Below are 25,524 nucleotides of genomic sequence, written 5' to 3' on the forward strand. Positions count from 1 at the left end.
CACCAATAGTTGGAGAGGAACTTCTCAATTTTTTAAGATAGCCTAGATAATATTTTTTATTCCATGTTTCTCCTGCCAAAGCTTTTTGCCCACCCCACCCACCCTCGCAAACTCTGAACTTTCTATAGGAGCTGCTGCCTTTTTCTTTACCTACTTTTTACCTGGTTGTTCTCCCTATCAGTTGGGCTATTTTTAGTTGGGGGACCTTTGGAAAAGAGGAGATAAGTCACTTTCCCCACCCATCTGATGGAGCACAGGATCCTCAGTTCCTTGCTACTGCCTCTGGCATTGCTGATACTGCTTCTTCCTGATTTCTGGCCCCTGACCCCAATTGCTCATCTGACCCCAGCCCCAGGTCCCAGACTTCTGGTAGCTGCTACTGTGTCTTTGGAACTCACAAACTTGGAGCCACTCTCCTGGCAGTTGGCAAAAACTTGGGTGTATTTTCCTTAGGCAATGATTATCTACCTAACTCCCTCTCCTCATGCCTGGGGAAATAAACTGTTCCCTAGCATCTTACCTCAGGGGGAAGGGGAAGGGAAGAAGGAAGTTATTCTTCCAAAGAGGAAATAAAATTACATGCATGGCATACTCTATGAAAGAGCAGTACCTTGCCTATTTCAAACAGCTTCTACCATTCATGAGTACACTGATACTTACATTTATCTTGCATGATATTCAGGGAAGAAATTCATCTTCCTACAACCCTTTGCCTTTTGGGGCTCTAAGTCTCTAACATTAATCTAGTTTGAGATTACTCAACCCCATGTTCTCCCCTGCTATGGGAAATCCCACAGTCCTGACCAAAAGAATCCAAATGGATAGAGAAGGAACTTTAAAGAGACTGGAGGTGAAAAATTTACGTCTTTTCAGACTCCATTGTTTCATGAAAGTCTCTGTATTTTTTTGTATTTTTCCAATTGTTTGCTTTAAGATTTAATTTTGTTGTTTATATTCATATATTAATGCATTCAATACTATTTGGTTACACTGAATTAGTTTAATCTACTGTGTTTTAACTATTAGATATACTCTGTTACCTTTCCCCTATAACTGTACTGAACAAGTATTATTGAATAAAGCCATAAAAACAAAACAAAACAAAACAAAATGCAACAAAACAAAATGCAACAAAACAGCTTTTTCTTCCATTTTGCATTTGTTAATTTTCATGTAGATGATTGATGGACTCAACCTGGCTAACAATCTTTGAAGAATTTAATGAGCTAAATATCTCAAATTGATTTTAAAGGGTCTTCAGACATGATTTTTAGATTTTTTCTTGCAACAACTCTGACTGATCATTTTGCCTGCCTCTGAGTTATTTGTAACAAGAGGTAAAAGTCCATTTTAATAGCTGAAGTGAAGTGCAATTATAATCCCCAACTTCCGCATCTATGAAATGTGAATGGATGGGACATAAGAGTCTCATGCAAAAGGAGGTGGGAAGTTGATACCAGAGCATGATACCCCTGGATGGCACCCAACATGGGAGCATCTCTCATTTGTAACTCATCCACTTACTCTACCCTTCCACCAGAATGATCTAGATTCTTGGTGACATTTTTTTTGACTCAACATCAACAGTATAGAGGTTTGTTTGCTTTTTTTCTAGACTCCTTTGCCACATTTTTGTAATGATGGCAGTAGTAGATTAAAAAAAATATCTCAGCTAAGGTTGAAACATTGCTACATGTGAAAAACTTGTTACAAGTATCCATTAGTTTTAAATGTCACACAGCAGACTCATGTGAATGTTAATGATAGTTTGTTTGCTATTGTCATTAAATGGGCTATTATAACTGTGGGGATTTTGATATCTTTTGAATGTGCATTACTTGTACTACTGTTCTTTATTAAAAAACTGTTAATGGATTATGGCCAAGTTTGAAAAGGAAAAGAATCTCATTTTGGGGTGAGAAACCTTTGTTCTCTACCTTTCCTTAGCTGACACAGTGTGTCAATGATTGTAAGCTATATATTTTTTTATTTTTAAAACTTTTTTATTATTGTTTTTGCTTCCATGTGAAATATGCTATTTCAGTTTTATTTTTTCTTTCCTTTTTGTATTTGAAGCACATGTCACCAGTATTAAGAAGATTTTCTTTAACTTTTTGATTCTGCAGTAATATAAGTTTAAAATACATTTGCCCTGATGTCAATGCATACCCAAAAAGCTTTAGACTATAAAAATGATACCATTTATTGTTTAAAAAATTATGAGACTTGGCTTAATGATTCTGTCTGATTCCAGGAGAAAGGAATACAAAAAGAGCTATTGCACAGTACCAAAGAAGCACAAAGCTACTTGCATAGAGCCAATAGAGCACAAGGTCAGAGACCAAACCAATCCTATGTGGATTGATGATATTCTGCACAAAGAGCACAAGGACTTAATCATGTGTGAGACTTGAGGTTACAGCTGTTTAACATGTGTTAAATGCAGGTCTTCCTTGTACCACACATTCTACATAAAATACACAACATCAATTATTCTAGCTCCATCCTGGCTCCCATTTGCTCCTACAATCTAGTCCCTTTTCTCTCTTATAGTATGGCAACTTCCTGTAGTCTTGGCTGCAAATAGGTAAATGAAATATTACTGCATTTTGTCCTACAGACTTGTGGGATAGCAATTACTTTAACTGGACCCTGATTCAAGGACCTGTTATAAATTTATTTTTATTTTACTTAGAATTTTTACACATAAGACTTTGATAGTCTATATTTCATTCAGAAGTTATCTTTTCTCTTTTATTTGGATTTTTTGATGTTTTTGATTTTCTCTTGCCAATTGATTTATATACCTCATAACTCAGCCATGCATCCCTAAGTGATCCCTGTGTTTTTCAATCACTCTCTTCAGGGGGGAATGTTTTATTATTCTAAAATGCAAAGTTTAAATTCAAGCAATACATTATTGTAATAGTGTAAGTTTGAAGGGATGAGGATTTATACCTGGCAGTGGCAAAAAAGAAAAGAACACCTACGTTAGGTATGTTATAAAAGTAAGATTGACAAATTTTGGATTTAGGGGTTGAGATAAAATGAGGAGTTGAGGATGACAACCAAGCTTGAGGAGCGGGAAGATGTAAAATAGTAAAATTAGGAATATGTTTAATAATTTCAACAGTAACAGTAAAGTTAAGAAGGTAGGGAACATTTGGGGGGGGGAGAAAATAATGAGTCCAGTTTGGGGCATGTGGAGTTCAAGATTTCTATAAGACAGCCAGTCTGAGATGTTCAAATTCCAGGCAGTTGAAGACTTGTGACTGTAGGTCAGCAAATATGTTAGAGCTAGGAAATAGATATGAGAAGCATAGAGAATCCATGGGAGCTAATTAAATCACCAAGTGAAGAGGGATAGAGGGAGTAAAGAAAAGAAGAAAGAAAGTAAACTAAAGAAAGTAAAAGAAAAGAAGAAAGTCTTAAGGGAGACCTATGGTAAGCAGGAAAGCCTTAGATAAAAAATTCATTAAAGGAGTCTGGAAAAGTGAAAAAGATAGGTAAGAAAACTGAGTTGAGTCACAAAAATCTAAAGAGAAAAAAGTATTAAAGAAAAGAGGGTGATAGTACAAAATTTTGCAGATAGCTCAATAGGGAAGAGAATTGAGAAAAAGATGATTAGATTTAGCAAGTAAGAGATATTTAATAACTTTGAGGGGAATAGTTGTAGATGAATGATGTGGTTGGAAGCCAGACTACAGAGAGTCAAAAAGAGAATAGGAGTAAAGGAAGCCTGAGACACAGACTTTAGACACTCTTCTTAAAGAGTTTAGCTATATCATGGAGGAAAATCTGGTAGACAGGGAAAGTTATGATAAAAAGTGAGAAAGCAGGATGTATGATAGTAATGAAAATCTCCCAGAGAAGATGAGATGTAATGGAATAATTTATGCAAATAGAAATATTAACCTTGAGAATTGGGGGGAAAAACACATTTCTTCCTATAAGAAAACAGTGAAGGAGGACATAGTGACAGAGGCCATCTAGGTGATGTGAGATAAGGAAGAAAGGAAAAGGAGCTCATGGAAAATAGCCTCAATTTATTTTTCAGTAAAATATGAATCAATATTGTCAGATGAGAGAGTGAAAAAGAAACAACCATAAAAGCATTGAGAAAGAAAGAAAAATTTGGAAGTTCCACCCTGGTGAATGAGCTAGTAAGTTCATTATAATTCTCAAAGTATAACTAGAAAATATAAAATGATTGCTTTCAAGCAGAGATGGCACAAATGAAATTATGTAATATAAGTTTGTAGTGGACCCAGTCAGCATGGATTCTTGATTTTCTCCAGTTTCATTCAGCAGCTCCTGTGTAAGAGTTAAGGCAGCTAATGATGGAAATGAGCCAAGGCTGAGGCTTCTCTGGCCAAGTTTGATGATTCAGTAAGGGGGCAAAGAACTGAAGAGGAAGAGGACAATTTGGACTGGAACTAAATCACCAAGGGGTTGAGATAGGAAAGTGGGAAGGAGAGTGTTACTAATAGACAGGTGATGGCTTGGCAGAGAACACTGAGGGATTGAAGGATTAGAAGTCATGATTTGGACAATAGATGTGGTCTGGAATTGCAAGGAGGAAGAAGAGGTGAAATGACAATAAATTGGAAAACGATGAGTCAGTGAAATGCTTCCTCCATCCACCTTTAACTACAACTCTCTCAAAATTGTTTTCATATCCATTATCAAGCCTTCTGTTTTGTGGCTCTACAATGGTTATAGATTAGGGGCTGGAAAGGACCTTAGAGATGATCCAGTGCAAACTTCTCATTGTTCAGGTAAAGAATCTGAGGTCAAAAGAGATCATTGGTTTAGTCAGTGTTCCACAGACATTAAGTATCTGAAGAGGGATTTGAACTTAGAACTTTCCATCTTTAAGCCCAGTATTCTCTCCTCTCTATCTAAATTTGGAGATTTCCATTCACACCCTTATGTTGAAGATGAAATTAGAATGTTTTAGAGATGGAAAATGGTATGTTCTGTGTCCCAAGCAGCAAAAAAAAAATTTTAAAAGCTCAGGCTCTTTCACTCCAATTCCAATGTTTTTCCAAATTTATTTCCTGCTCCTTCCTATTGGTCAAACAGTTTTTAAAATGTTATTAACTACTATTCCAAGGGATATACTGGCTTCTAACTAGGAACTCTCATGCTGCCTGGGCAGCTTCTGTGGAATTCATAAGATATCTTAGCTTAAAGGGAAAGGGGCTATCTACTTATGCAGCCAAAAGTCTGGTCAGTACTCTAAAGGAATCCTCAGAGGGCAATGCATTACAGGTAGCTGTAGTAGTAGCAACAGCAACAGGAGCAGAAGGCATCCTTACTCTGTAGTGAACCTGTGGTAGCAACATGTCTCAAAATGACACACAGATGGAAATTAGGAAGCATTAGCTTTTACCTTCCTTACCAAGTCTATAAAGTATATCTCACCCCCCCCCACAACCTCTGCCTCCAAATTAAAATTTACTGAACTTCTACAAAGGACATAAGTCATCTTAAGGATCTTAGATCTAATGCTGAAAATGACAGTGGAGTTCTAGTACAATTCCTTTCATTATATAGATGAAGAGTCTGGAATCCAGGGAGAAGGGGTTCATAGAACTTTGAATTTTGAGGTAGAAAATGAGTTCAAATACAGTTGCAACAATTACTAGCACCTCTGTGGGACTCAATTCCCACATCTCTAAAATAGGGATGCTTATAATAGTTTTAGTACTTATCTCACAGGGCTGGCTTGAGGCAAGGGAATGGCACATAAGTGATCATATACAAGAGAGCTGATATTTTGATGGTATCATGCAAGAACACATGACACACATGATTCATGTCTCAACCAGGCAAAGGGTTGACTCTCTTTTTGAGCAGAAATTATGCCTGTCAAGCAAACATTTCTCAGACTTAGCAGGAGAATGCAAGCAATGTGTAAGCAAGGAATATTTCATTTTTCATCTTTCTGCCCTTTGCATCAAGTGCACACAGTGTCTGGTACCTGATGTTCAATAAATACATGTTGCCTCTAAGAGATTTAAGATCTCTGATCAATGAAATGACTAGTCATGATTCTAGAGGTCCAGAGATGAACTGTGCTACCCAGCTTCTGCCAAATGATAAATTCAAGATGCTGAATGAGACATATTTTTGGATGTCACCAATGTAGGAACTATATTTTCCTTGACCATGCATATTTGTTAATATTTTTTAATTGTAGATGGAATAGGAGGAGAGGAAGTCAGTGCTAAATGTTGAAAATGAAAGAAAAAGAATTAATGAATTGCTACCCAAAGGTATGGGGAAATGATTGTATTGACAGTTTTCTAAAGTTGTTCATCAAGTCATAGAATCAGAGTTAAAGATAGTATAGGTCATCTAGATTAGAAGTTTTTAGACACCTTTGGCAGTCAATCTAATGAAGTCTCAGAGTAATGTTTTCATATGCATAAAATAAGTTACCTGAAACAATATAGGAAAGGAATTATATTAAAAGAGTTATTGATATGTTAGTGGGAGAAAGTTAATGTATCCCAGTTACAGAACTCTTAAGTTAAAAGCAAATAAAGCTGTAGTTTTTTTTTCTCTTTTAACTTTATAGACACCTTTAAATCTATCCAAGAACCCCTTAGTGACTTCCATGTTAAAGTCTCTGATCTAAACCAACTTGCTCATCATACTAATGGGAAAAGAGAGAGTCATAAAGAAGTAACTTGCCCGAAGTTATATATTGTATAATGTATAAAATATATTATAAAATAGAATATGTTATATATATTATGTATTTGAAATATATATTTAATAAGAGCATCAAAATCAGGATTCAAAAATAGGTCCTCTGATTCCAGATCTCTGCTGTCATAAGATTCAGTTACATGCGTGCTAGACAGTGCCCACCCCATCCCTTGGCACTATGATGATAACCTCAAGGACATAATCTTGCTTCTGTCTCTTGATGGATATAGATTTGCAGAAAAGAGCATAATAAAATTTTTAAAAAGCTAGAGTCCAGAGCAAACAGCTGCAATGCCCAGATAAGCTTTTCTTGCACAGACAATATGCAGTGCCCACCTTGACACTCTTCACTCAATTGCTGCTGACATGCCCTGGCTCAGATTTGCACAAGCTTGGACAGAGTATCTTGAGCTCCTTAAATGGATTAAAAAAGTAAATAAGGATCCTCTGTCAGCATGGGTTTTAACCTGTCTAATCCATTTTCCATGATCTATGTCTCCCCCACTCTCATTTCCTGCTATACTACCCCAGATATTAACATGGAAAGCTAGGTTGGATTTGCAGTCCTATCAGAAAGCAAACAAAGGAATCTGAAGAATCTGTTTTAGTACTCATAGAATGATGATCTTGGTTAATTTTTAAGCAGAAAAAAATATGTGTGTGTGTGTGTGTGTGTGTGTGTGTGTGTGTGGCTGGGCATGAAAATAGTAACTATGCCATTATGACAATTTTTAATTTGGTTGTGGAACAGGGGAAAAATAGTACTATTAGGAGGAAAAGGTGCTATATAAATGGAATACATTGGTATCTTTTGCTACTGTTGCTACTATTACTACCACTACTATCATATGGCTTCTCTTAATTTGGAAGAAAAATCATGAATTTGAAATTAAGGTACAAAATCCAGAATGAGGCAATATAAACACATTGGCTTCCCTTTTAAATATCTCCTTATTTTATCTGAATGCTCTCCAATGTATTCTTCCATGACAATTGGGTCACTGGCATTGCATAGAAGTTGTCAAGAGGAGGCATATTGAAAAATGTAGCCAGTTCTAGGCTCTCTCTCCTTAGATAAGGAGCTAATTCTGACTCTTTGTAGGACCTAGAAGCCCAGTGTGTTTAGTGACAATTGGAGCGGACTATATAACAGGGGCCTTAGTACCCTGGATGGGGAAAGAAGAATACCAGGCACTTCAGCTTGAGCCCTCCCGCGTCTCCAGAATGTAAAGCCCACCTAGCTAAGAGCATGAATTTCAAAGACTGAGGTACTTACTGCATTAAAGTTGGGGAAGAGATTGACTGCAGCTGCAGTGTCCAGAGGAAATGGAAGAAATGGTTTAATATCCAGCGAAGGCTGCAAAGGTGGGGCAGGTGGACGCACCAGGGCTGGGAGAGCAGGGCTCTGGCATGTGCCACCTGAGGACAAGAAGAGAAAAGGATTAGAGAGATCCTCTGCCTTTGAATGAATGACCTTGATGAAACACTGGACGTTTCCAACAAAGGATTTGAAGCTATTACAGAGTTTTCCCAGGAAGCAAGAATTTACAAACCAATTGGGAAGCCTGTTGCTGCTCTCAAATGGCAGTGAACTTTTCCTTGTTCAGAAGTAGCTAGTTATCTCTGTCTTCAAGTTGAAAGGATAATGCTGGGAAAGGATCTCCGGGCTATTTCCTGCCAGCCAGCCAGCCAGATGGGATTCAATTATCAATCACATTTTCAATCAAGATGCCTTCAAGACCATTCTATTCCTCATTGGTTTTTCTTTCTAGGGCAAATGCAGTTCTTCTGCACACCTCCCTTGAAAGTGCATCTTATCTTCTAACGTGCCCAGATTGGTTCCCCAAGCCTCTCCTTTTCATAGTATTCTCTCTGGCAGTGGTAAGCAGAGATAACTTAGCAGAAAAGACAAATCACCCTACCTTGTTGCCTTGGTAGGTGGAGGATTAAAATACTATTTTTAATCTATTGCTACCAAAGGAGCACGGCAGCTAGGAAATTAGTCCTCACTCCTAGTAGACTAGGACTATGATCAACTTCACTAGATTTTTTTTGATGTGGGATGTTTTGTCTTTAGTTGTAGGTAAAATTTAGGATCCTCTTAAGCAACAACACACCTCCTTAGCCAAGCTACCAATGAGCAGTCTGTGGGAAAATTATGGAAATGTAGACATCCCCTTGCATACCAATCAGTAGCCACCTGTTTGCAATGGAGCATAATTTGTTTGCAACCCCCAAGCCCCCCAACAGGACACTGTGTCAGTCAGTTGCCTGGAAGCTGGAAGGACTCAAGCTCGTTCTTGGCATCCAATATTTCCCGTGTTTTGGTTATATTCCAAAACATCAATTTGCTGTTAATTAAAGACTGTTTGAATCCTAGGAAACTGTTAAAATATGCCAGTGTTCTTCTAATCTGAGAGGCAAGCAGCAGACTGTAAAAAACCTACTGGGGAGAAGCCAAGAAACATTAGAAAAACAAAATGCAGTGGGATTTTTCACCCTTCTCTCAGAAGATTCTAAAAAGAAGAGAATAGGAAGGAGAGAAAAGGAAGAAGAGGAAGAGCAAGGTGAGAGAGCCTCTGAATCTCAATACAGAACTGCCATCTTATTTTGTAAGAAGGTAAATGAAAGGTGACAAATAGCCATAAGAAAGAATTGTTTTAAAAAAATCCACTCAGAATTTTTTAAAATAACCTCTCATCTTTCTTCTCTGTACCTCTATTTTCTTCCCCCCCCCTCTCTCTCTCTTTCTCTCTCTCTCTCTCTCCCTCTCTTTCCTTCTCCCCCCATGACATAAGAGTGTCTCACACACATAATATCCCTGATTTCATGCCCTGCACATAACTGTGATCATATTCATTAAGATTCCAAAGATATTAAGAAGGATATACAAAATCTGCAAAATTGGGGTAGAAGAGCTGCTAACCATGAGTGTGACTTAATGCCTGTAATTGAGGACTAACAGCGAAAGATTTAATTAACCACTTGTAGACTCTTAGCTCTCCTGCCTCTAGGTATAAAATCAACTGAAGTTAAATGAACAATTTTTTCCTTACCATTTCTATAACTTTAATGCAAAAAAAAATCACAGACATCAACAAATCCTAAACTGGAGCATGAATCACAAAATGAAGGGCGGGGGGGGGGGGGAGAAGTCACAGTTATGTTCATCTGCTACTACCTTGCCAACAAGTCTTGAGTTAAATTTTGATGGAGGGCACTTGCCAAAGGATTTGGTGAAAGTGATTACAGTCTTTCTTGTATGTTTCTAATGCATCACCTTTCCCAAACTACTGAAATATTTTTTATGAACCTGCAGGGAATTTTAATTGTCTATTTTTTGAAAGATAATCAGCAAAGTCAGATAAATTTTAATCAAATCATGCCATTTATGGTTCATGAGACAAAATAATATCTTTCAGGATCAGCAATTTAGAGGAACAGGCGGATTGAGAGATCATCCAGTCAAATGCCATTCTTGTACAATCACAGGAATTTTAGCTTAATTAGATATAGATACTTAGTTACTGTCATGTAACTTGGCAGCATCAATCTCAAATATAATGGGGTCCATTAATCCATTTTTATAAGGATTCTTGCAGTCTGAATGTTGACTTGGGTTTTAAATACAATATTAGCTAGGTTTTACTGTATTTGCATTTATTTTGTTAAATATTTCTCAATTGTATTTTATTCTGGTGAGGCGGTACTCCAACTAGTATTGCGGGCCATGTGAAACCCAGATTATGTGTTTGACACTTCTAATGAAGCTAATTAATGGACAAATGAAATCTAAAACCATGGCCTCCAGTTCCAAAACAAATTCTCATCCCAATTCACCATGTTGTCTCCTTGAGTTTCTAAAGCTCTTTATAACGTATTTGATTTCATCTGATATATTTTTTTTTGGTTCTTGGACAGAAGCAGCCCCAACTGACACACAAGTGTCTCATCCATTACTTATAGTGTTGCCTGTCGCATGAAACACTGTTGTTCATGGTCAAAGAACTAGTAGGCATCAGAAGCTGGATCTTCGTGCCTATGAAGTCAATCCTCTTTTCATTTCACCACTACAGCTTTATCTGATCTTAACAACAAAAACATTATGCCATTTGTAGCAAAGTAATCCTGACAAAAGGGGAAAAAAAGAAGTGTAATTATTCTGTAATATTCTATCTATGTTGCCTTGGGGAAGTCTCCCCTCTGTAAGCACCTGGTTTTTCATCTTGTAAAATAATGCCATGGTCTGAAATCATGAAATCACTAGGTATTCAAAGTCCATCCAATCAATTAACAAGCATTTATTAAGCAGTCACTATGTTTCAGGAACTCTCCTAGGTACTGGAGTTACAAAGATAATAAAGGAAAATAGCTTTGCCTTCAAGGACTTTACAGTCCATAAACATTAGACATTTGCCCCCAGGCAAGTCTCAGAATATATTAAAAATTCTAGGGAAGACTGATTATAATTATAGAGATCAATATTTCATATTAATATATGTGTGTATATACATACACATATATTTATAAATATATCATTACCTGTTTTTATCCAAAATCAAATTTTCCCAAAATTTAAGCCACCTGGAACCCAAACAAAAACCAGGACATAATCAAAAAGTCTTCTCAAGGGGAAGAACCAAAAGGTATAGACATTGGATTCTACACTCTATAACATGTCCATGAAAATTACTCCACAGAAGAAGTTCTTAGCCCTTCCTCACATCTTCTCCATTCAATTTACATCCAATTCTAACAAACCAAATTATTTGATTTCCAAATGACAATGACAGTGCTGAATGTCTGTAGTACATGAATCATCTATACATCATCCCATTCCACAAAGATACATACAAATACAAACCAAGAGCTCAATAGCTCATTGACTAGTCTCTGTAATTTTTACCTCTCTCCAAGAAAAGAATCTCTATCCTCATACTTGTTAACACCAGGGGATTTTATGGACCCTGGTCTATCACCATATCTCAAAGCTCTACTCCAACTCCTTTACTTGATATCTCCCTGATAAAAGCTTGGCTCTAAATTCCTCTGTCACTCTTTGTGCTGACACTACCACTCCTATAGAAAGACTATAGCTGATTCGGTGGAAAATTTTTGTAGCATCTTATATGTATCCAGAATTACAGCAAGTAACGGTGTAAACAGAATAATTGCATACTAGTAAATTACATTTAATTCAGCTAATATTGATTAACTATGTGCTAGTTAAGTCAAATCAATAAGCACTTATTTAACACTTACTATGTACTAAATACTGGCTCTAAAAAAAACAGGAAACCGTCTCTGTCCTCAAACTTGCTAAAGTATGAAGAATTAGTCATTTCTATGTTCTTGTTTTCATAGTTTAATAATAGGAGGCTTTGAGGCAAATAAATTAATTCAGTTTTGATTAAGGAACATGGTGCAGCAGAAAAAGAAATAGAGATCAGAGGATGTGGGTCCTAGGTCTGCCACTTAGTAAGTAACAGTGAAGACAAACATTTTAGAGGGGTAGATGATGTGAGAAATGTCCTCATTTGGGAGTAGCCCAGTCCCATGTCCCTCTGGCTTTCTAGTAATGAAGTATGGCAAACACTGTGCTGGTGTGATGGTGTAGATGCCCATAGATGGGGCTTTGAGTGCCCTTTCTGGCACACGTGCCATAGGTTCACCACCATAGATACATAACATTAGGCAATTCACAACCTTGATCTTGCTTGGGTTTTTTTCCCCCTTCACTTATAAAATAAATGGGTTTGTACTAGATGGTCTAAGAAGTCCCAAGTTATAAGAAGCAAGGATTACTTAAGCACCTACTATGTTTTCAACAGTGGAGTAGTGTTTCTATTCACAACACAGTGGATCCACTAATATATTTTAAAGCTATATTTACATAATACTTTGAAATCTGAAAAGTATTTCACATAAATCATTTCACTTGGGCTTTATAATCCTATGAGGGAGATACAGTGACTGCCATTATTCTCATTTTACAAATGAGGATATAGAGACTCAATAACAATCACACAGAAAATAAGATTCTGAGGCAGCATTTGAACTCAGGTCTTCTTGATTCCAAGTCCTTCCTATTTTCTACTACATCCCGTTAGCTCTCCAAATGAGTAAACTCTGAAATTTATAAATTGGTATAGAATACCCACTTATGTGAAATATCAATTAACTAAGGGTAAGGAGCTTTAAAAAATAAAGAAATGAAAACTTGAATGGATTCTCTGACTCAGTATGTCTCTTCAAAACAAAGTAAATGAGTTCACAGGTATAACTGCCTAATGGACACAACCAATTTAATTTGCTAAGCCAGTGGGATTCATTACACCACTGACGAAATAAGTTCCCAAACAATTTGGCTGATTAAAAAAATTAATGACTTGACCATCATAACTGTCAAGCTACTTGTTCATTCAGCCACAGAGATAATTACCTGATCCTTTGGGACCCAAGGGCCATCAATTCAGCTAACTTGAACTGGAGGTCAGCTTGGTACAATCTTCCGCTTTTTTTGCCAATGTGAACTGCTGGTACTGTAGCATAATAGTATGATGTAACATTGTAAATCAATATTTTGAAGGATTCCTGGATAGTATTGCATAGTCTTTCATTTTAGGGGAACTGTTTAACCTTGGACTTCTGTACTTGATCCAAATAGGGCATTTCAACCATATCCAAAACATTGCCAGATAACTTAAATTATTTAACCTTTCCTTTCCCCAAAGTACAGGAATTATTTTGAGAACAATCAAAAATGGCATCTGTCAACTATTCATGATATTCTAAACCTGGGGTCTATGATTTATGAAAAGAGAGGGTAGATAGGGGAGAAAAAAGAATGTGATATTTCAAAAGGCAATAGAAATCCCTAATGACTTGCCACATTGAAATTGTGAGGCCTCCCTTAATCTATCTTTCTCCCCATCCCTCCATAACAGACTTAAAAAAAAGCTTTAATTAATGAACCAATTCTAAAAAAGGGGGAATATTCCTACATGAAAAGGGGGAAATAATATTTTGTCTAGTGCTATATCTTCAAGTAGGAATTTTTTTATTTGGGCAGAAATTTTGATATTTGTCCCCAAAATTCCTCCACCTATTCTCATAAATAATTCAAATTACATTATCAGAAATATTTGATATATGCATAGGTAGCGCACAAACACACACACACATTAACTTTATGATGAAACCAGGAAGAGTGATTTTGTTTGTTTTACTGCTAGCTTCATTTTTTTGTTTATTTGTGGGGGTTTTTGTTTTGTTTTTTAGTAGTCTTTGATGAGATTTTTTTAATGTATTGTAGCCTTTGCATAAAATTAAAGAATTTTTTTTTAAAACCTAGATAATTGAGCTTTCCAGCTAATTGAAGTTTCACTGTAAAGTCAGCCATTCACTGAAATCACAGGACTAACTTCTGGCCCACTTAAGGGGATCTTAAGCTGAATAAACATTTTCAAATATTTGGCTCCAAATTCATTCCCTCCCACAATACTCCTTGTCTCTCTATTTTGAATTAGAGAAAACACTTAAAATAAGCAAAACTGGGAACACGAATCACTGAGATACAACGACAAAGTTTTAGTCTAAGAAGAATTAACCTCCTTCCATCTGCAATAGCAAAAGCTGAGGAGGATATATGCTAGACATATTTCAAATCATTTCTTAGAATCTTGGTCTCAGAGATGAAATGCCCATAGGAACATAGATTGAGACCTCAAGAGATTTCTGAAGCCATGTGGACCAAAGCATATAGAAAGACCTTTAAAGTCTTGAATGCGTCTCTTTCAGTCTTTAGTTGAAGAATTCACTTACTTCCCACCAAGAAACCTAGTCTACTTGCTGGAAATCTCTAATAATCAGGAAAGAAGGATCCCTTTCTGCTTTTGGATCATTCTCCATATTAAAATTTTTTCTTTATCTCTCCATGTGATCATTTTACAACTTCTGGTTGTTTAGAAGATTTCTTGTTTTCCCCTCTACCCTAAAAATATTCCCAGTTTCTTTATTCAATCATTGATTAGTATGAATTCCAGATCTTTCACAATAATGGTCACTTTTCTCTAGATGTCTTCTAATATATTAGTTTTCCTAAATTATGACCCTCAAAAGCAGAGAAAATATTCCCCAATTTGGTCTCAGCAGGGAAGAAGACAATGGAACTCTCTCCTCTCTAGTTATGGACACCACGCTTCTTTTAATATTGCCAAAGATTTCATTAGCATTTTAAGTGCTCCAATATACTTTCTATATTTGTTGAGCCTGTGGTCTTATACTAATTCCCAGGTCCTTTTCAGATAAACTAATATGTGTCTATGTCTTCTTAATCATACCTGTGAAGGTGATTTAATAAGCCAGAATGTAAGGCTCCAATATAGTATTGAGTTCTTTTTTCTAAGATTCATACCAATGGCTATAAATACATTTTTGAATCCTGAATCCATTTTTCAGTGTGTTTGTTATCCCTCCCAATTCTTATCTAAAATTAGATAAGATTTACCAGTGACATGTCATCATTGCCACTGCTAAATCTAAGGCACAAGCAAAAATGGCAAACAGCATAGGGATGGAGACCAATCTCTTAGCCACTCCATTATAGATCATATTCCAAGAGGATACCAAAACATCAGAACTCCTCTTGGGATAACATTCAATTAACTACACATTTCTAACTATATTGTGGTCTAACATACATATCTCAGTCTTTTGTTATAAGAACGGATGTGGTTCATTGCAGACCATATCTTTGTAGTCATTTTTACATTTGCTTCAAAAAAGTGAAATGCCACCTTATCAACTCCTCTCTAACAAAGCCACCTCCAAATTGAAGAGTAGGAAAATGAATAGGACTCCATTTTCTCTTTTCACTTAGCTTGAAATGATCAATACAGTTAAGATCCAGTTCCTTCATCAATGTATCAGCCCATCTTTCACTAGACAAAGAGCAACCCAGATTTCTAGTATGAATAGGTACATGCTTGAAAATGGATTAAAGCCCCTGTGAACCTCGTCATTCCATGGCCCTTTTCTCAACATGCCACTGCCAACTGGCCGAAAACCTACTGGACATTTGTATCTGTTTCATTAACTACATAATCTCCTTTCCAATCTTGCAGTAAAGAGCTCTGCTGCACAGAGCTAGGTTGGTCCTCTGATGTTAGAACCATTCTATCACCAGAACTCATTCAAAGCTTTTCAAGTTATATGGAATCTATTAAGGTTTTGTCTCTGCTTGCCTACCTTTCAGAAACCCAGAGTTTACTACTCATCTATTTGAGATTTTTAAATAATAAGCAAATAAACAAAAATAAAGGAAATTAAACCAACAGTTCAGCCCTTAGTATTTAAAAGTGCTTAAAATCACTTTCTTGAAATAAAATTATCTTTCAGATTTGAAATTATCCATGAAAGTATCTATGAAATTAACTGATTTGTTTTAATGAGGGGTGAAGTCAAATCTTCAAGCCAAACTTTCTACTTGTTCCATTGTCCTCCAGCAAATTTGTTGCTGTCTCTTGAACTCAAAGAATACCAAAAATCACTGGTGATGTTCTTTTGACTTGAACATAAACTGGATTTAAATGAGGCAGAGATATACAAAGTCATTATCCTCACTCTCTTCAAGAGCATTCAAAGTTCAGTAGAAGGGCAAAAGTCAGGATGACTAGTGATGACCCAAATTTCAAGATCTTGGCATCTCCAATGTTTAAGCAACTTCTAAGTGTTCCACAGAGTCTCCTTCCATCACCTTCATGGCCATTAGAACTATATTCTCATCCACCTCTTCCCCAAGGGGAAGTCTTCATGTGCCTGGGGTAGACAACCCTTAACTCACAGATAAATTTGAGACCTGTTGGTTAGCATTAACCTGTTTTAGCCCAACTGCCAAGATGGCTTATCAGGATATGACCATTGTGCATTCTACACCTTCTTGGAGCCATAGGTTTGAGGACTGGGTAGGATATGGATACCAAAGAGGGTAAGCATCACACTGCTATCCAGGAAGGTTTAATGAAAAGCAAACCAATGACAGGGAATTTTCCATGCTGCCTCAAAAATGTCATCAATGATAAACTGAAGGAGCTATGAATTTAAACTTGGATGATAATCCTAATACCTATTTTTTTGGGGGGATACTTTGGCAAACTCTTACAAGTACACTGAAGAGTATCAAATTCCCCAAAGCAACTGGCAATGTTCAGTGACATTAGAAAGCATGTCCAGGGAATTCAGCTGATTGCCACATCTGCCCTCAGCAATACTACTAAAGAAAGTATCATTTGTCCCCATGCATTTTCAGCCATTAATTGATCAGTTTTTGCCTTTCATTAGTCTAATCTTGAATACAAAAGAAGCAAATGTGTTTTTACAAAAGATAGAGGGAGGTGGAAAATATGAGGCAGGAGGTAGCATTCAATTCATAATAGCTAACATTTACATAGCAATTATTATGTGCCAGGCACTATTCTAAGTACTTTAAAATCATGATCCCATTTGGTCCTCATAACAACTCTACAAAATAGGTGCTATTATTACCCCCCCCCATTTTATAGATAAGGAAGCTGAGGCAAAAAAAGGTTAAGTGACTTTCCCATGTTTATTCAGCTAGTAAATGTCTGAGGCAGGAATTAAATTCCAGGGTTCCTGACTCCAGGAACAACTTTCTATACATTGTACCACTTAGATGTTGGGAGAAGCAGCTTACCATAATAATGTGCTAGACTTGGACCTGGGAAGTCTGGGTTCAAATCCTACATCAGCCATTAGTTGTTTAATTAATTCAATTCAATTCATTAATCATTATTTATTTTTATTATTTATAATTAATTTATTTGTTAAGTAATTAATTAAAGTTAACTAAAGGCAATTAATATCTTTTGTCCTGAATTTCTCTATCAGGCATTCACTAACACTCACCTATAGAGGTTGTTATGAAAACTCAATGGAGCCATCCATGGTAAAGTCTTCTCCATACCCTAAAGCTCAACAAAAATGTTTCTTGTTACTCCTAATCTCTAGCACCAGAGGAAACAAGCAGCTTGGCCATCTTGCCTGAACCAATACTACAAATCAGTTGACTTTTTTCTCTTCATCTAATTAAGAAATGCTTTTAATGAGAGCACACAATTTGCCTGGGTAGTGAGATAAAGCCAATAGTACTCACAGCCACACTTGGCCATGTGGTTCTTTCCCTGCCAAAATGCAGGCCCAGGCTTAATATTCTAGAGGAGTCCATCAGTTAATGCTCATTATTTATCACTGGTATTTGCTGACCACAGAGGCTTGCCAGGCTTCCACCATGTTTGGAGAGCAGGCCAAGGAAGCATGGCCTGCCAGGTTCAGTTTTCAAAAGGCCAAAATTTAATACAATTCCTCTCCTCTGTACCTCACCAGCCAAGTAATCAGGAGTGTTCTTTATACTCCCATTTGTATCACTGCTACTCCTAGTAAAGACAACCACAGTTTAGGATTATGATTTCTGATTATATTTTGTTTTATTTGTTGGCTAGCAAAATGGAATGATAAATTCTTGTTTCCGGAAATGTTTAGTATCCCAGCACATCTATGCTTGAATGTAACCACTGACTAAATTATAAAATCCAACATTTTCATGTTTAAAAAGTTAAATTTCATGTGACTTTCCTAAGGTAATTCTCAAAACAAAAGAACTAGCTTTAAGTTACAATTTTTAAAATGTCATTTTAAATTATCACAAAACATCTACATGTAATCTAGATCCAGCCTAGCATAGTAGATACAGCACTGAGACTAGACAAAAGAAGACCTGCATTCAAATCCTATTTCTGATGCTTCCTACTTGTGTGATCTGCAGTAAGTCAATTAACCTCTGTTAGTCTCAGTTTTCTTGGCTGAAAATGGAGATTTTAAGAGCACCTTCCTCCAGAGGTGACACAAAGCTCAAATAATTTCCTATGTAGAAAGTGTTTACAAAGCTTTCAGAGAAATAGAAATATGTGCTGATTATTATGACTAGACATCAGTGATTTATTGCCAGGTTTGTTGATTCATTTGCTAAGTCATAGGAATCATAGGCAGCCTCTTCTGCATTTGGAAACAGGTTGTGATGGCTGTAAAACAATCTGTCACCAACTACTATATTGAGTTGTTTGTCAGACCATCTTAGTACATTATTACATCAAAGATTTCAGAAGTCCTCTCTAGAAGTCTAACTTCTGGGCCACACCCTTTGGCTTTCACAAAGGCATAATATTACTCACAAGGGGAATGAGGTGTTCATGAAGATCTGTAAAAAGTTATCATTCCTTTTGGGAAAATCCCTCTAAAGCTTATCTCTTACAGATGTCTTACAGAAGCATCAGGTTCCGAGATTCAGAAAGCTATTATTATCTCCCTGTCCCTTGAAGGGCATCTTCACCACAAATGGTGGGGCTAAGTTCATTGAATGAATGGCAACTTGCTTTTGAGGATTAATGAAGAAAACATGGCATAATTGCTTCAATCTTCTCTTAGAGGTTTTCTGAATCCTAGATTGAATAGACAATGTAGTACAATGGATATGTATATCTACTTGTAAAACTTGGAATCAGAGGACTGGAATTAAAACTCATCTCTACTCCTTACTATCTGTTCAACCTTGGGCAAGCCAATTAAACTTACACGGGCTCCATTTCCATTTGTAAATGGGAAGATTGGACCTCTCCTGTTCCCTCTAACTTCAAATCTTTGCTCTCAAACAGTATAGGATATGACTGTGAACCATATAAGGCCACTCTCAGCTCCAAGAAACACAGACACTGATAGATTCCCTTCCCCATAACTATGGTGGCCAGAGCAACATATAATAAATATTACCAGGAAAACATGAATGAAACCTGAACCCATCATAGATGAGCTAAACAATCTTCTTGAAAACTTATCTTTTGTCCTCTCCTTTATTTTTTGTTACAACATCTTGTTACTCTCACAATGGCTGACCTAATCTGACCAGAGTGCACCAGAGTCCAAGGCAAAGAGGCTTAAGTACTTACTGGAATGGAAATACCTGGAGACTGTTCCTGATGTTCATTTCCAGTCAACACCTACAGAGGGGCTCCTGTGTTCCTACATTTGCTGTCAACACGAAGATCAATTTTTTAGCAAATGGGTCCCAAGCCAATGCTAACAGATTTTATTTTCATAACCCACAGGTTTTGTGCCCCTATGTCACTCCATTTCATCACCAGGGGTCAAAATCCAGTCAATGTACATTGCTACAGAAAAGTCAATTCCCTGACTCCAATCAATAATAGGCACAATGCTAGTAGTTGCTTTTCTCTCCAATTTTCAAGTATGAGGTCATGTTTTTGGTGCTGACACAATACTAGGGGGAAAAACTCTCATGGCTATGTGAGATTAGAATTCTTAATAATTTAGCACCAAGAGAAAGCACAAAAAGTAATCACTAGAAGACAGTCTCATTGACAATCTCTTAGGAAACTTTTGTCTGGAAAATTTCTCACCAATCAGCTGCCATTGTTATTGAGTAAAGAAGAAAGAAAATAAGGAACTATGTTATAGTGCCTAATTCTAGATATTCTGCTGTGTTTTATAAATATAATCTCATGTGATGCTCACTAAAATGAATACAATAACCCTAAAAGATAGGTACTATTATTATCCCTATTTTACAGTTGAAGAAACTGAGGCAAACTCCTGTTAAGTGATTTGCCCTGGGTCAAACAGCCAGTGAGTACATATGGCCATATTTTAGCACATCTTCCTGATTCCATAACCACGGCTCTATTTACTGTGCTTCAAGTAATTATATATCTAGTGTAAAGCCAGTATTTTAAAGCTCTTCTTCCTCAAAGGATAGAAGCTCAAGAAAACATCCCACAGGGTACCATACACTTTTTCCCATTCCTTCCAGATTTAACAAGGAAAACTGTTGGAAAACTTCATGGATGACATGGTTAGAAAAAATCCATCGTAGAGCCTGGCCTTGTGATTTATAATATAATGACTTACAAAATTCTTTCTGGAAATGCCCATGTTGTTCCTGAAGGCCAGAGACTAAGCAATGCCTGGAACAAACTAAGGTACATGCTTCTTGAAAGGAGGAACAGCAGTCATTATTCTTGTATGCAGTCTATATGAATCAACAAAAATGGGACCCACAAGGAAATAGTTATCTAGTTAATTAGTTTGTAATGTCAGAAAAAAAAGTTAAGTTTCTCCCTTGACTTTAGATCAAAATCTTAAAATATTTGAGACACAAGGGACCACCTAGTGTATATTTTCTTGACTTGAGAACCTATGAATTGGTATGTGTATGCGTATGTACATATAGTTCTATTTATATATACATGTAGTTATGTGTATGGTGCACATCAATGTGTATTTATGTATCTATGTACCTATTTAATCATAATTTAATAGAATTGCCTTCTTTTGTAATTGCATGTATTTTCTTTTATAGTTTTAAAAATTATTTTGAAAAGAGGTCCATAGGCTTGAGCAGACTGCCATAGGAATCCACAACATTTGAAAAGGTTAAGGAATTCATGATCTAGTAAAGTCCTCTCATTATTATAGATGGGGAAACAGGAGCCCAGGGATATAAAATGACTACACAGAATCATCATATCTCAGCTTTTGAAAACTCTCAAACTTCTCTATACCAACATAAAGCTGGCCAATAATTCCCCCTCCAACAACCCAAATGAATGGGCATCCAATATTTTCTTTCAGTTTCCAGTGAGGAGAAACTCATTACTTCCTTAGGCAGCCCATTTCACTTCTGGATAGCTCTAGAATTTTTTCCCTTTCCTCAAATCTGAACCTGACCCTGCGCAAACCCAATTCATTGTTCCCAAGTCTTCTTTGTGGAGTCAAGTAGAAAAAAAGTCTAATCCCTCTTCCACATGAAAGTTCTTTCAAATTATTGAAGACATCTGCTATTCTTCTCTGCCCACCTCCTATCCCAGTTTTCCACTCTGTAGAATATCCTTCTTCATTTTATCAGACTTCATGTCACACCTCCAAGGCTAGTCACCATTTTGATGGTTTTCCTCTGAATACTCTCTGGCTGACTGGTGTCCATCTAAAAATTCAGTGCTCAGAATTCACCACAATAAAACAACTGTGATTGTCTTTGTGTCCACAACCAATGGATTTCTTCTTAGCATAATGAATCTTTGAAAAATAAAATTATTTACACACCCAAATTAATTGATTTCCTGAAGTCTGCAAATCTTTAGACCCCAAATTATATGGTAGGAAGTACCCTGTTTTGAATAAATCTAACTTCCAATGTAACCAGTCTAAAATTAAAGTATATTTCATTAACTACGATATGCAGACATTAACTCATTTTGATTTTGTAGTGGACTTATCCTCAACTTTTTGTCAAAATACTATCTACCCACACCTTCTCCATTTTATATGATTAATTTTTTGAAGACCTGATGTAGAATTTTACATTGATTCTTTCTAAATTTCAGCTCTGCTGAAATGTTCTGGTCTGTTGAGAACCTTTTATAAACTAACTCTGTAATCCTAAGAATTAAAAAGCTCTGGTTGGACTCCAATTGAATTAGATGAACTTGAAGGGCTTTCCTAACTCTAAATCTATTAATTATGCTGCTATAATGTTCCCAGGAATGTATTCTCTAGAAATCCAATAAGTAAATATAGTGCAACCATGAGGCTCTCTATTATTGTCTTCCTTCCAAGTTGACATCAAGTACTAATGAGTTAAACTATGTGTTGGTCACTTCACTTACCAGGTCAGAATCTACATTATTACTCTATCATCTAGCCTAAATCTCTCCATCATGTCTACTCATATTAGAGTGTCTGTCAAATGCCTTGCTGAACAAAGAACACTACATGGAAGAAATTACTGCTTTTGATTACTAGTAATAGAAGCCACAGATGGTATTACAATTATAATAATGCATTATAGTGGTATCAAATTCAAATAGAAATTGATCCCTGAGCTACATATTGACTTAGAAAAACACATATTAACATTATCTATGTTGTGTTATATTTTCAAAATCTAATTTGTTAAAAATTCCCCAATTACATTTTGATTTAGTTCCTTTGGAAAATAGAGGATTTTGCTGGCTGCATGCCAGTATGAATTTGACAGCTTTGGTGTACTGGATACCACTTGGAATTTATATTAAAAAGTTTTCCTTGGTCAGGTACCTGAGGAAAGTCAACTTGTAACATATGCTGCTTTAGTTGTTATAGTTGAAAAGGATCAATAGGGAAGGTTGGGAATAGAATTAAGAGAAGAGATAGAAATAAGGAATATGTAGCTTTGGGTGGAAAAAGGAAGTGATCACGACCAAATATTAGCATCTAAGATGAAAATATTTAATCATTGTAATATCCTTTTGAGTTTTCCCATCCAATTTTGACCTTATAGGAAAAATAAATATCCATTAAGATATCCTTTTGAAGCTCAGTAGCCTGGAAGTGGGAGGAATCCTAAATTAAATACAGCTGACTGAATTTTTTTCAAGGTCACAAAATTCTGAAAGGTTGAACGATTTAGGTGAAAGAGGTCTCCCTTTTGAGTAAGAAGATCTAAATTTAACTCTTCTCTGAGAGGTCACTTATGATCTAATTGCCCATGGGCAAATCATTCAAACACTTGCTCATCAGTTCACTTTTTAAATGAAGGGATTCACCCAAATCAGGGACTCTTAACCTTTTCAAGAGTGATGTAGATGCACTTGGCAGCCTGGTAAAACCAATGGATTTCTTCTCAGGATAATTTTTCTTTTTTTTTTTTAATTGAAGGGAATGATCAATTTAATTAGAGATTAGTGAAAATAATCATTTCCCCATTCAAGCTCATAGATCCTCTTAAGTCTAGGAATCTATAGTCTCCATGTTAAGAACCCTTGTTTTCTAAATGATCAGTGAAAATGCTCCAAATGTTAAATCCAACAATTCTAGGTGGGTAAGTGGCTCAGTGGATAGAGAAAAAGACCTGGAGATGGAAGTCCTGAATCTGTCCTCAGACACTTCTTGGCTATGTGGTCCTAGGCAAGTCATTTAACCACTGTTAATCTAGCTTTTACTGTTCTTCTGTTTTGCAACCAATACTTAGTATTGATTCTAAGACCGAAGGTAAGGGTTAAAAAAATCCAATGATCTTACATTAAAAAAACAACAACAACAACAAAACTTAGGATTCTAGTCTTAGCATATGGTAGGCATTTACTCTTTTAGAATTGAACTACCCTGTGTTTAACTGTTGTTTTAAACCATTTTTGACTGATAGAAATAGCCTACTGATAAATTCTAATGTGTAATCAATAATGATAATTCTGAAAAGCAAGTTAATGAAAAATCAATTAAAACACACAAATCAATACTGATGTCTTCAGACTGCTCTGGGATGGAATTAATGAGTTTTATTTATTTATTCATTTTGTTTTCTGGAACCAAAGAAACAAAAAAAAATTAACTGAGTCATGAAGTAAACATTAATTTCCAGTTACTCTTTTGTGTTTTATGATAGACCTGTTATATCCCCACCAAATTGTGTTACATTCTCAGGGATTAGGTGATTGGACCAAGTATTCAAATTGCTTGAGGAATGAGGACAAAGTCATCTTCAAACCTCGTTCATGCTTCCAAATGAATATATCCATAAAGAGCGAGAGAACCTGAGAGCACTGTTATTCAACATCAGCCTCTTGATATTAAGCATGAGTACTACATTATATATGTTTTTGGTTGATTTCTGTTTTAAATTGTGATGTTAAATGTATTTGCATATTTTATACTATACACCTTGGTTTCTATTCTATTTCTATTTCTATTCTATTTCTATTCCAAATTGTGATTTCATTGGTTGGATTCTGATCAAGCTCTGGGTCTAGTGATTTTTATTCCCACTGAATTCTTGGCCCATTTGTTAGAAAGTTCAAAGTGGAGCAGAAAGAGCTCTAAATTTTGAGGCTAGGGACAAGAAACCTGGGTTTGCTTACCTGTGTGAGTATCCATAAATGTACAATCAAACAACCAGTGTTCATAAAGCACTCATTAGGTACTGGGCACTAGGCTCTGGAGATTCAAGTACAAAAAATAATGAAAAATGTCCATTGCAATGAATTTATAATTGAATAGGCAATTTAATTACTATGTGCCTCAGTTTACTCAATTGTAACATGGGGAGATTCAGTTTATCTAGCCCAAGTGTTCCTTCCAGCTCTCTATTAAGGGTCCTATTATTCTAAGTCATTGGGCTACTTTGGATCAATGTTTCATCTTCAGGACAATGAGAAAAGTGTCCTGTATAAATTATCTCAATGATCCCTTCAACTTACACATGGTCTTGGTAGCTGTTATCCTAATACTTGGACTTATTCTTTTCCCAGTTTTAGGTTCAATTCATTCCTGCCTCCAGTTCCTATTTCTTCCTCCCATTTTCCACCCCTGCTTTCTAGTGAACCATCCATCAGTCATTTGATTTGTAGATGCAAAGGTAACCCCTTCAAATGGGCATACCCTTCCCCACTCTTGCTTTGTGCCTTTGGTGAAGATAATCAATTCCTATTTGAGATGGAAACAGAAAAGACTTCCTTAAGGAGGACCATCCTCTCCTTTGTGCTAGTGAAAGAATATCTTCGATTTTCTTCCCTCCCTCTCCGCCCTCCACCTTCTCTCTGTCTTCTGCTCCAGAGGCCAGATTCTAATTGGATCCGGGGCAGAATCTGTCCCCGCAGCTGTCAGTAGCCTTTGTCGGTAGCCTAAGCAGACTCCGGCTCTGATATTATCTCACGGCACATCGCTGAGAGAGAGGCACAG

The 25,524-nt window shown here is 36.4% G+C and overlaps 1 protein-coding gene across 8 annotated transcripts in view; it reads right to left on the bottom strand.

Moving 5' to 3' along the window:
* The window catches only part of ZNF385D (zinc finger protein 385D), a 408,744-nt gene that overhangs the window by 309,972 nt on the left and 73,248 nt on the right, over nt 1-25,524 (bottom strand). For all 8 annotated transcript variants that reach the window (XM_056800336.1, XM_056800331.1, XM_056800332.1 and 5 more), the window contains exon 2: nt 7,997-8,139. In XM_056800336.1, the coding sequence (XP_056656314.1) occupies nt 7,997-8,139 (143 nt within the window). The remainder of the gene's footprint in view (nt 1-7,996; nt 8,140-25,524) is intronic.

Source organism: Monodelphis domestica, chromosome 5, assembly GCF_027887165.1.
Source record: "Monodelphis domestica isolate mMonDom1 chromosome 5, mMonDom1.pri, whole genome shotgun sequence".
NCBI lineage: Eukaryota > Metazoa > Chordata > Mammalia > Didelphimorphia > Didelphidae > Monodelphis > Monodelphis domestica.